The following is a 13,433-nucleotide window of genomic DNA, read 5'->3' on the forward strand; positions in this document are numbered from 1 at the left end:
GAAGACGAAAGAGGGTATGCCTTCCCGGAGCATCCCCAAGCTTAGGCTTTTGGCTATTCTTGAATATCTTGGGGTGCCTTGGGCATCCCCAAGCTTAGGCTCTTGCCACTCCTTATTTCATAGTCCATAAAAGTTTTACCCAAAACATGGAAACTTCACAACACAAAACTCAATAAGAAATCTTATAAGCTCCGTTAGTGAAAGAAAACAAAACCACCACATAAGGTATTGTAATGAACTCATTCTTTATTTATTTTGGTGTTAAACCTACTGTAATCCAACTTCTCTATGGTTTATAGACTATTTTACAAGCCATAGATGCATCGTATAAGCAAACAACACACGAAAAACAGAATCTGTCAAAAACAGAACAGTCTGTAGCAATCTGTAACTAACGCAAACTTCTGGAACTCTAAAAATCCTACCAAAATAGGAAGTCCTGGACAATTTGTTTATTGATCGTCGGCAAAAAGAATCAATGCAAAATCACGTTTATTTGATTAAACAAAACTAAATTCGTGCGCGCAAAGTTTCTATTTTTCAGCAGAATCAAATCAACTATCATCATAGGTTATCCTATAGGTTCTACTTGGCACAAACACTAATTAAAACATAAAAACACATCTAAACAGAAGGTAGATATAAGATTTATTACTAAACAGGAACAAAAACAAAAAACACAAAGGAAATTGGATTGCCTCCCAACTAGCGCTATCGTTTAACGCCCCTAGCTAGGCATAAAACCGAAGATAGATCTAAGTAGTGCCATCTTTAATTTTCAGTTTCTTAGCGGAGTCATGCTCGAATCCGGGAGGTTCTTTCCGCCTCCCTTCATACTCAAAAATTTTTATATCTAAAGAATCCAACTGCTTATTGCAAAGAGTAATCAACATATTCATGCGGTGAAGATTTCCGCTAACACTTTTAAGAGGCTCAAGAGACTTTTGTAAAAAAATTGTTACTTCGCAAATCTTTCCAAACACTTGGGTTTCTTCTTGGGTAGGATGTGGTCCTTCCTTTTGAGGTAGTGTTCCCACTATTCCCTCTATAATTTCATGCGCAATACTGGGATCAATTTCAATGAAATTTCCCTTGGCAATGCAGTCCAAGAGTTGTCTATGCGTCATATTTAACCCAACATAAAAACTGCGAAAAAGAATTCTAAAGTTCACCTCTAGGGTGCACTTGCGGTAAGACTCCATCATCCTATACCAAGCATCTTTTAAGTTTTCTCCTTGCCTTTACTTGAAGTGAAGAACTTCAAACTCGGGAGACATAGGAGCGGATAAGGAACTAGACATAACTATAAGGTAAACGATCCAGCACACGGGCAAACGGAAAAAGGCAAGCAAAAAGAGAGGAGGAGATTGGGTAAGAGAGGGCGAATAAAACGGCAAAGGTGAAGTGGGGGAGAGGAAAACGAGAGATAAATGGCGAATAATGTAAATGCGAGGGAGATGGGTTAGTGATGGGTACTTGGTATGTCTTGACTTGAGCGAAGGCCTCCCCGGCAACGGCGCCAGAAATCCTTCTTGCTACGTCTTGAGCTTGCGTTGGTTTTCCTTGAAGAGGAAAGGTGATGTAGCAATAGAAGCGTAAGTATTTCCCTCAGTTTTTGAGAACCAAGGTATCAATCCAGTAGGAGGCTCCTCAAAAGTCTCACGCACCTACACAAACAAACAAAGAACTCGCAACCAACGCAATAAAGGGGTTGTCAATCCCTTCACGACCACTTGCGAAAATGAGATCTAATAAAGATAGTATGATAAGATAAATATATTTTCGGTATTTTATAATATAGATGCAAAAAGTAAAGATGGAAATAAAAGTAGATTGGAAGCAAATATGATAAGAGATAGACCCGGGGGCCATAGGTTTCACTAGTGGCTTCTCTCAAGATAGCATAAGTATTACGGTGGGTGAACAAATTACTGTCAAGCAATTGATAGAAAAACGAATAATTATGAGATTATCTAGGCATGATCATGTATATAAGCATCACGTCCGCAACAAGTAGACCGACTCCTGCCTGCATCTACTACTATTACTCCACACATCGACCGACTCCTGCCTGCAACTAGAGTATTAAGTTCATAAGAACAGAGTAACACATTAAGCAAGATGACATGATGTAGAGGGATAAACTCAAGCAATATGATATAAACCCCATCTTGTTATCCTCGATGGCAACAATACAATACGTGCCTTGCTGCCCCTGCTGTCACTGGGAAAGGACACCGCAAGATTGAACCCAAAGCTAAACACTTCTCCCATGGCAAGAAATATCAATCTAGTAGGCCAAACCAAACTGATAATTCGAAGAGACTTGCAAAGATAACTCAATCATACATAAAAGAATTTAGAGAAGATTCAAATATTATTCATAGATAAACTTGATCATAAACCCACAATTCATTGGATCTCGACAAACACACCGCAAAAAGAGTTTACATCAAATAGATCTCCACAAGAGAGGGGGAGAACATTGTATTGAGATCCAAAAAGAGAGAAGAAGCCATCTAGCTAATAACTATGGACCCATAGGTATGTGGTAAACTACTCACAACTCATCGGAGGGGCAAGGATGTTGATGTAGAAACCCTCCATGGTCGATTCCCCCTCCGGCAGAGTGCCGACGAAGGCTCCAAGACGAGATCTCGCGGATACAGAAGGTTACGGCGGTGGGAATTGTGTTTCGTTGGCTCCCTGGATGTTTTCGGGGTACGTAGGCTTATATAGGAGGAAGAAGTACGTCGGTGGACGCCCGAGGGGCCCATGAGACAGGGGGCGCGCCCTCCTATCTCGTGGAGGCCTCGGCTGCTTCTTGACTTGCACTCCAAGTCCTCTGGATCACGTTCGTTCCAAAAATCACGCTCCCGAAGGTTTCATTCCGTTTGGACTCCGTTTGATATTCCTTTTCTGCGAAACACTGAAATAGGCAAAAAAACAGCAATACGGGTTGGGCCTCCGGTTAGTAGGTTAGTCCCAAAAATGATATAAATGTGTACAATAAAGCCCATAAACATCCAAAAGGGGTAATATAATAGCATGGAACAATCAAAAATTATAGATACGTTGGAGACGTATCAAGCATCCCCAAGCTTAATTTCTGCTCGTCGTCGAGTAGGTAAATGATAAAAAGAGAATTTTTGATGTGGAATGCTACCTAGCATATTTCTCAATGTAATTTTCTTTATCGTGGCATGAATGTTCAGATCCAAATGATTCAAAATAAAAGTTCATGTTGACATAAAAATAGTAATACTTCAAGCATACTAACAAAGTAATCATGTCTTATCAAAATAGCATATCCAAACAAAGCATGTCCTACAAAATCATATAGTTAGGCTATGCTTCATTTTCGTCACACAAAATACTCCCATCATGCACAACCCCGGTTTTAGCCAAGCAATTGGTTCATACTTTTTAACGCGCTTCAACTTTTTTAACTCTCACGCAATACATGAGCGTGAGCCATGGATATAGCACTATGGGTGGAATAGAATATGATGATGGAGGTTGTGTGGAGAAGTCAAAAAAGGAGAAAGTCTCACATTGACGAGGCTAATCAACGGGCTATGGAGATGCCCATCAATTGATGTCAACATGAGGAGTAGGGATTGCCATGCAACGGATGCACTAGAGCTATAAATGTATGAAAGCTCAACAAAAGAAACTAAGTGGGTGTGCATCCAATTTGCTTGCTCACGAAGACCTAGGGCATTTTGAGGAGGCCCATCACTGGAATATACAAGCCAAGTTCTATAATGAAAAATTCCCACTAGTATATGAAAGTGACAACATAAGAGACTCCCTATCATGAAGATCATGGTGCTACTTTGAAGCACAAGTGTGGAAAAAGGATAGTAACATTGTCCTTTCTCTCTTTTTCTCTTTTTTTTGGTGGGCTTCTTTGGCCTCTCTTTTTTTATTTGGGATTCTTTGCCCTCTTTTATTTTTCATAAAGTCTGAAGTCTCATCCTGACTGGTGGGGGAATCATAGTATCCATCATCATTTCCTCACTTGGGACAATGCTCTAATAATGGAATATCATCACACTTTTATTTATTTACAACTCAAGGATTACAACTCAATACTTAGAACAAAATATGACTCTATGTGAATGCCTCTGGCGGTGTACCGGGATATGCAATGAACCAAGAGCGACATGTATGAAAGAACTATGAAGGTGGCTTTGCCACAAATAGGATGTCAACTACATGATCATGCAAAAGCAATATGACAATGATGGAGCGTGTCATGATAAACGGAACGGTGGAAAGTTGCATGGCAATATATCTCGGAATGGTTATGGAAATGCCATAATAGGTAAGTATGGTGGCTGTTTTGAGAAAGATATAATGAGTTTTATGTGTGATAGAGTGTATCATATCTCGGAGTTTGGATGCACTGGCGAAGTTTGCACCAACTCTCAAGGTGAGAAAGGGCAATGCACGGTACCGTAGAGGCTAGCAATGATGGAAGGATAAGAGTGCGTATAATCCATGGACTCACATTAGTCATAAAGAACTCATATACTTATTGCAAAAGTTTATTAGCCCTCGAAGCAAAGTACTACTATGCATGCTCCTAGGGGAAGGGTTGGTAGGAGTTAACCATCGCGCGATCCCGACCTCCACACATAAGGAAGGCAATCAAAGAGCACCTCATGCTACAAATTTGTCACACAACTTTTACCATACGTGCATGCTGCGGGACTTGCCAACTTTAACACAAGTATTTCTCAATTTCATAATTACCCAACTAGCATGACTCTAACATTACCACCTTTATATCTCAAAACAATTATCAATTATCAAATTGTTCATAGTATTCAATGCACTCTATATGATAGTTTTTATTATACCCAACTTGGATGCCCATCATATTAGGACAAATTTTATAACCAAAGAAAATACCATACTGTTCTAAAAGACTCTCAAAATAATATAAGTGAAGCATGAGAGATCAATAATTTTAGCATCAAGATCTAAAAACTCCGAATCATTGGGACGCCTTTTAACTAAAGTTAACTCATCTCCTGTACCATCATTACCAAGATTCATATTGCAAAACAAAGATTTAATAGGGGACACATCAATCACTTTTAGATCTTTGTCATTATTTCCTTCTAACCCTTCTGATTTGGCGGCCATCTTATTAACTAAAGTGGCCTGCTTATCAAAAAATTGGGCTATTGATTTTTCAAGACGAGCAAACTGAGAGTTCAAACCATAAAATTCCTTAGACATATCATCAAGCTCTTTATTCATGTATTCCATAAAGCTTTTTGTTATTTAAGCTCGTTTCTAAAGAAATTATTGTGCTCAAATTGTAAAGCCATAAAGCTTCTAATGTTGCTTTCGATCTGTTCCATCCTTCTAAGGTGAGGATCAATGTTTTTAGGCAAGGCCATCAGGGCAAGCAGGCACACAAGAGGCAAGCGAAAAAGAGGCGAACGGAAAAGAGAGGGCGAATAAAACGGCAAGGGTGAAGTGGGGGAGAGGAAAACGAGAGGAAAATGGCAAATAATGTAATGCGAGGGAGAAGAGTTTGTGATGGGTACTTGGTATGTCTTGACTTGAGCGAAGACCTCCCCGGCAACGGCGCCAGAAATCCTTCTTGCTACTTCTTGAGCACTGCGTTGGTTTTCCCTTGAAGAGGAAAGCGTGATGCAGCAAAGTAGCGTAAGTATTTCCCCCAGTTTTGAGAACCAAGGTATCAATCCAGTAGAAGGCTACACGAAAGTCCCTCGTACCTACACAAACAAACAAGAACCTCGCAACCAACGCGATTAAGGGGTTGTCAATCCCTTCACGGCCACTTGCAAAAGTGAGATCTAATAGAGATAATAAGATAAGATAAAATTTTTTGGTATTTTTATGATATAGATTGGAAAGTAAAGATTGCAAAAAAAATAGATCGGAAATTTATATGATGGAAAATAGACCCGAGGGCCATAGGTTTCACTAGTGGCTTCTCTGAAGATAGCATAAGTATTACGGTGGGTGAACAAATTACTGTCAAGCAATTGATAGAAAAGTGCATAGTTATGAGAATATCTAGGCATGATCATGTATATAGGCATCACGGCCGCGACAAGTAGATCGAAACGATTCTGCATCTACTACTATTACTCCACACATCGACCGCTACCCAGCATGCATCTAGAGTATTAAGTTCATAAGAACAGAGTAACGCATTAGGCAAGATGACATGATGTAGAGGTATAAACTCAAGCAATATGATATAAACCCCATCTTTTTATCCTTGATGGCAACAATACAATACGTGCCTTGCTGCCCCTGCTGTCACTGGGAAAGGACACCGCAAGATTGAACCCAAATCTAAGCACTTCTCCCATTGCAAGAAAGATCAATCTAGTAGGCCAAACCAAACTGATAATTCGAAGAGACTTGCAAAGATAACCAATCATACATAAAATAATTCAGAGGAGATTCAAATATTTCTCATAGATAAACTTGATCATAAACCCACAATTCATCGGATCCCGACAAACACACCGCAAAAAGAGTTACATCAAATAGATCTCCAAGAAGATCGAGGAGAACTTCATATTGAGATTCAAATAGATCTCCATCTAGCTAATAACTATGGACCCAATGGTCTATGGTAAACTACTCACAACTCATCGGAGAGGCTATGGTGTTGATGTATAAGGCCTCCGTGATCGATTCCCCCTCCGGCGGAGCACCGGTAAAGGCTGCAAGATGGGATCTCACGGGTACAGAAGGTTGCGGCGGTGGAAATAGGGTTTCGTGGTGCTCCTGGATGTTTTCGGGGTATGCAAGTATATATAGGCGAAGGAAGTCGGTCAGGGGAGCCACGAGGGGCCCACGAGGGTGGGGGGCGCGCCCTCCTGCCTCATGGCTTCCTCGTTTGCTTCTTGACGTCCACTCCAAGTCTCCTGGATTGCGTTTGTTCCAAAAATAACTATTCCGAAGGTTTCATTCCGTTTGGACTCCGTTTGATACTCCTTCTCTGTGAAACACTGAAATAGGCAAAAAAAACAGCAATTTGGGCTGGGCCTCCGGTTAATAGGTTAGTCCCAAAAATGATATAAAAGTGTATAGTAAAGCCCATAAACATCCAAAACGGGTAATATAATAGCATGGAACAATAAAAAATTATAGATACGTTCGAGACGTATCAACCTACAACAACCTTTTTACCATTCCCGAGCAACCTTCTTAACTGAAGTATTTCCAAACTCTGGTTCGGTCCGAGCGTGGTTGTGTTAGTGCTAACAGAGCGACGAGGATTGTGGTGCCATCCTATTTGCTCCCCGTGGATCGACAAACCTTACTTATCATGAAATTTCTACATAGCCCTATGCACTTGCAGGCCATCAGTTGACGTCTGTCTCGAGTGTCGGTGAGGAAGGAGAGGACGGGAGAGGTGGCGGCGGAGGGGGAAACCCTAGTCGCCCCTGAATCACCTATCGGATCAACACAGACAAATGTTTGAGATGAAATGCAACCCACTACACCATAGTTTTGACATGGGACCCTAAATCCTCTTTTGTTGCTTGTTGAGTTTCTCTTTCACTAGTCATCTGATCTCTTATAATACTTGTCAAACTCAGCAAGGGCCCTGTCAGAATCAATTATTGATCTAGTGGCTTTCAGAATCCAAGTGTATAGATGCTTCAAAATATTGATAGGTTGAGGCATGCCTATCTTTGGGCAAGACCGACAAGGTGACCGGTGGCAAGTGCGAAGTCAATTGGAACAAGTTTCCAAACCAAAGGAATATGGAGGTCTTGGCATTTTAAATCTTGGGAGGTTTGCCTCTTCTCTCTGTCTGCGATGGCTTTGTCTCAACTGAGATGAACCACCAAGGGCGTGTTGTGGTTTGGGGACGCCATGCACCAATGAGGATTGTGACCTCTTCGTGACAAACACTAAGGTGATGGTCGATGATGGAACTAAGTCAAAAAATTTGGAGTCCTCTTGGTTTGAGGGTCTAGGACCCAAAGACATTGTACCTAAGATTTTTGAGATATCCCACAAGAAAGGAGGGTCTCCTTCCATGACTTTGAGGGATGGACATTGGATAACTCAGCTTGACACCCAAAGAGGCCTCACGCTTGAGCACATCCAAAAGTTCACGGCTCTTTGGAGAAGCTTGTGAACGTCATTGTCCATCTGGGCGTCAATGATACCATCATGTGGAAGCTCACCAAGAATGGAAACTATTCCGCTAAGTTTGCCTACATGGCCCCGTTTACTAGGCTAACCCGATCCAACTTACAAGCCATGTTATGGATAGTCACTCCTCGAAGTGAAATTCTATGTTTGGCTAGTCACTCAAAACATGATATAGACGGACGATAGACTCCAGCGCCGAGGATGGCCAAATTACGACCAGTGCCCACTCTGCAACCAAGTATAAGAATCTGCAGGTCACCTTCTCTTCAAGTGCCGGTGCACTATGCATGTTTGGGACGAGTTGTTCTCCTGACTTGATCTTCATATTTCAACAGTTCTTTGGCACCGGTTTGACATAGTCAAATCTTGGTGGGATGAGATCCTCACTAAAAATGCTCAGCCCACGAAAGCATCGTCTTCTTTGCTACTTCTTGTTGAATAAGAATTTTGGAAGGACGTGTATTTAGGAACAAGATGGCGCTCGTGGCGATCGCTATGTGGAGTATCAAAGACGAAGTGTCTCTTTGGGTCTTTGCGGGGGCTAAGCATTTGAGTAATGTAGTGACTTGAGAGTAATTCGTTTAGGCTCCTCTCCTTAGTTACTGAAATTTTCAAATCTTTATCTTTGTTTCAAAAAAAAAAACTGCTGGAGATGCAACCATGCAAAAGAGGACTGTAAGAGCAATTCCAACGTGGCGACCCATTTCGTCCGCCACTATCTGTTTGGGTCACCGCGGACAAAAGTGCTGGCCCAACGCGCCGACCCAAAACACGCCCGCTTCGCGTCCGCGCGGACCCATTTCCTGCCCAAATTTGTGCGTGAAATGCGTAAGCACAGACGCTCCGCGCGTCCTCACATGGCGACCGGTCAACTACCTCCCGCATCTTTATTAATGACGACCGCAGACCGTGGGGCCAAGCGTCAGCGACAGCGGGCGGCCTTTTTAATCTGATCCCGCGGGGCATCCTCATCCTCTTCCAGCCTCCCGTCCTCATCTAGCCACCCTTCTGCTCTCCCGTTGGCAACAACCCTAGCCAGCATGGGCTTCTTCACTGGCAAGAAGAAAAGCAAAGCCCCCGCCAGCCCTTCGCCCCCCCCGCGCCTCCGCCAGCGTCTACCCGCCCGACGAGGCAGCGGATAAGTGTCCTAGTGCGTCAGACGAGGTGGCACTGGGAGCGTCGCATCCCCCTCCCGTACCCCGATGTCACGCTGCCACGTGACTGGCATTTGGATCCGGAGCAGATCCTAGTGCCGACGGTGCCGCAGATGGCCCGGGCGCACGCGGGGAGGTGCGGCGCCGGCGGCAGCAGCTGACGCCGAAGCAGTGCCTCAACCCCATCTACGCAGCAGACTCTCCCGATTGGGAGGTATGGTTCACCCTCGAGCACGAGCAGCAGCGCCGGCTCGGCGTCCAGCACGTGCGGGCTGGCACCCTGCCTCCCCTCACCGTGCACGACGAGGACCAGGAGAAGGAGGCCACCTATCAAGCGGCGCTGGCAGCTGCCCTTCATGAAACCGAGGAGGAAGAGCGGCGCAAGGAAGAGGAGGCAACGTACCAGGCGCGCCTGTCGGAGGCCATCACGCTCTTCGCTTCCGATGATTGTGGCGTGGCGCCGCTGATGCCGCCGTCCCCCGTCCATCCCGAGCCGGCGCCGACCCCCGTCAAGACCGAGTCGTACACATGGGACGGGATGGTGCGCAAGTGGGTCAGTGCGCCACCCGTCTGGTACGGGGCGATGCCGGCGCAGGAGGAGATGTACCTCGACCACTGGTGGCGGCGCTGGCTGACGGAGGAGCGCCGCGAGGGCAAGCGGCTCGAGCAGTGCGAGCGTGACGAGGAGCGACGCGTGGTGGAGGAAAAGGAGCGCCTTGCCCAGGCTGCCCAGCCAGCGTTGCGCCGGCACCGAAGGACGTCACCACAGCCTGGGAGACGTTGTTCCCCTGGGCTGGCCCGGCGCCGACGCTCATCGACCTCGGCGACAAGGACGCCTAGGGCAACGCGCCTCTTTCTAGCTTTTAGTTTTATTAAATGTTTTTATTTAATGTAATATGGACTCATGGACTCTAGCCTGCCTTTGTGGCTGGCATTTATGTTCAATTAATGTTTTTAAATTTTAAAATATTTGCGGTTTTTTTTGCGCGACCTCAAAAATAGGTCGGGCAAGCGTTGGACGCTAGCGCTGACCCAAACGCGAAAACGGATATGTGTGTCCGCTGAACCAATCCAAACGGACAAAAAAAGACAAAATCGCCGTCAGTTTGGTTCGGCCGGCTGGAGTTGCTCTAAGCACGTGTGCACTGAGAAGAAAAGCGAAAAAGCAAAAGAGTGCATGAACACTCCTACTTGGAAGAAATGACGCATTTGGTGAGCTAATATGAACGGGTCAGTTTCTACCAACTTTCCTTAAAACCGGCTAAGCGAGGGCATTTATCTCGCGATCAGTGTTGATTTAAAACAGCATTCTGGTTGAACAAAGTTTGAAACAAAATTGTGTAAAAATAGTCATGGTTAGTAAGAAAATATTACAGCCTCTGTTTATTAATGTAAGACGTTTTTTAGACACCACATGGCATGTGTGGTCAGCTATCTAAGTTAAGTTATGAAGAAGAAGGAAAAAGAAGGGGGATAAGACGTTTTTTAGACTTACGGTCGTCTAATTAGATTGAATTACATTAATGCCTATCTTATCTGTCTGATTGGATTCTTGTTAGGAGTATTTCACAGTTGGCATGGCGAATATTTTACTAATATATTTTTGCCGCTAAAACTTTCATCACTTGTAAAATAAGCTATAATCACAACAAAATCCAACCAAACTTCTCCGGAAAAGAAAATCCAACCTAACTTCTCACGAAATCTTGCAGTCCTTGGTTACCAAAAAAAAAAAAAACTCCATCTCAAGCTTTCCTCCTGATGAAACTTTAACCTGTGATGGATGTCCTTGCTAATGAGTACCGGAAGCAAGTTGATTCGTTTGAAGGCGAGCATCGCTGGGCAGACTTAACTTCCTGGATCCATCAGCTAGATTCATCACGAGACATCCTTGAATCGCCCCCTCTTTTCTTTTATCGTGACCGCATCGATCTCCGTCGCCGCGAAAGCGACGACTAAATCTCCCGAATAATCCACCGTCTTGTCCATGCATCCATGTCGCCATGAACAACCCATGACTCCCTGGGCAGAGCACAAATCAAGATCACGAAACAGTAATCAGGAGCCATGCGTACATCTCCTCCTCAGCTAGAGTACGTCCCACGAGGACGAGGCGAAGCATGCGTGCGTGCAATGGCACATCGGCGGAAGCAAGTTGATTTGTTTTGGCGGGTCGTGTCTCCATAAATCGTCGCCTCACGCGCCCGCGGTGGCCAGCCATATGCACCGGCTCTCCTTGCTTGCTTGGATCGTCAGCTCTTGGTCGCTCCACTAATCAATGGCTTCCTGCTTCCGGGCGCGTCGGCAACCGGCAGCGCCAGCGCCGCCGCCGCTGATTCCGTACGAGTCGTCGTACTCGGAGATGGAGGGAGCGATGGAGAACAAGAGGTGGGACAGCCTCGACTCGTGGTCGATGCTGCTTGACGCGGGAGGCGGCGCGGAGCAGCAGCAGCCGAGCTCGTCGGCGGCGGAGGAGTGGATGGCGGACCTGTCGCAGCTCTTCATCGGGAACAAGTTCGCGTCGGGGTCCAACAGCCGCATCTATCGCGGCATCTACCGACAGCGCGCGGTGGCCGTCAAGATGGTGCGCCTCCCGGAGCGCGACGAGGACCGGCGGCGCGCGCTGGAGGACCAGTTCAACTCGGAGGTGACCTTCCTCTCGCGGCTCCGCCACCCCAACGTGGTGCAGTTCGTCGCCGCGTGCAAGCGCCCGCCCGTGTACTGCATCATCACCGAGTACATGTCGCAGGGCACGCTCCGCATGTACCTCCACAAGAAGGACCCCTACTCGCTCTCGCCGGAGACCGTGCTCCGCCTCGCGCTCGACGTCGCCCGCGGCATGGAGTACCTCCACGCGCAGGGCGTCATCCACCGCGACCTCAAGTCGCACAACCTGCTTCTCAACGACGAGATGCGTGTCAAGGTCGCCGACTTCGGCACCTCATGCCTAGAGGCGCACAGCTCACGCGCCGGCACCGGAGCGGGAGCGGGAGCGGGAGCGGGAGCCGGAGCCGGTGGCGGCGGCGGCGGCGAAGGGAAGGGTACCAACATGGGCACGTACAGGTGGATGGCGCCCGAGATGGTCCGTGACAAGCCGTGCACCCGCAAGGTGGATGTGTACAGCTTCGGCATCGTGCTGTGGGAGCTCACCACCTGTCTGGTGCCGTTCCAGGGCATGACCCCCGTCCAGGCCGCCTACGCCGCCTGCGAGAAGAACGCTCGGCCGCCGTTGTCGCCGACGTGCCCGCCGGCGCTCAACAACCTCATCAAGATGTGCTGGGCCGCCAACCCGGCCAGGCGGCCTGAGTTCAGCTACGTCGTGTCCGTGCTGGAGAACTACGATCACTGCCTCCGGGAAGGGCTCCCACTGGTTACGCCGCCGTCGCCAGTGTCCTCGTTTCTCAGCATCTTCAAGCTCGGCTCCTGCATAAGCACCACCAACCTCCCCTCCATGCCCGTCCACGTCTAATCATATCCATTCAAATTTATTGGTTCCTGCGGAACTAATTAGCAATCTGATTCTTAGAACGATCACCTGCGCCGGCCTAACTGACACCGCCTCGCTGCTCCGGTCAGTCGGTCACACCTCTGAGCTGCGCCCGTCGCATCAGCGACACCCCACCCGTATCATCGACCGCCCGTCCTATGCCGTATGCCGACAGCACCGCGGCGAGCCACGTCCTCGTCTCCGTCTATCTCTGTGCGAAGCAAATCAACTGACACGCAAATTTATTTCTGTTGCCTGTGAATTACGGCTATCTCTTGCATAATTATCTCTCTTGAAATAGATTCGTCCGGCTTTATATATAAAGCGATAGCTGAACAAAGTACACGGTCACACGATACGAGATGATGAAGTTACCCTCAACATAGTCGATCCAAGATAATCGGATCACACAGAACGCACGCGCTACTGTACCAATGGAGAACATAGGAAGATCCGAGAACAACGCCATGTTATGCCCTAATACACCTAAGGTGCACGACAACACCCATAGGAGGGAGAACGACGCTAAACGTCGTCGTTGCCAAGGTTTTCACCCGAAACCCATACCCCAAAAGGAGCATCACCACAACGTCTTCAAGAAGAAGCGGCGCCGCCATCGG

At 46.6% G+C, this 13,433-nt stretch overlaps 1 protein-coding gene across 1 annotated transcript; it reads left to right on the top strand.

Annotated features, from left to right (window-relative positions):
• Positions 1-11,257: 11,257 nt before the first annotated feature.
• On the top strand, positions 11,258-13,058 carry LOC119324873 (serine/threonine/tyrosine-protein kinase HT1-like). The gene has a single exon (XM_037598640.1). The coding sequence runs from the start codon at positions 11,605-11,607 to the stop codon at positions 12,793-12,795; it is 1,191 nt and encodes a 396-aa protein (XP_037454537.1). The 5' UTR covers positions 11,258-11,604; the 3' UTR covers positions 12,796-13,058.
• Positions 13,059-13,433: the final 375 nt, after the last annotated feature.

The sequence above is a fragment of the Triticum dicoccoides genome, chromosome 6B (assembly GCF_002162155.2).
Source record: "Triticum dicoccoides isolate Atlit2015 ecotype Zavitan chromosome 6B, WEW_v2.0, whole genome shotgun sequence".
Classification (NCBI taxonomy): Eukaryota; Viridiplantae; Streptophyta; class Magnoliopsida; order Poales; family Poaceae; genus Triticum; species Triticum dicoccoides.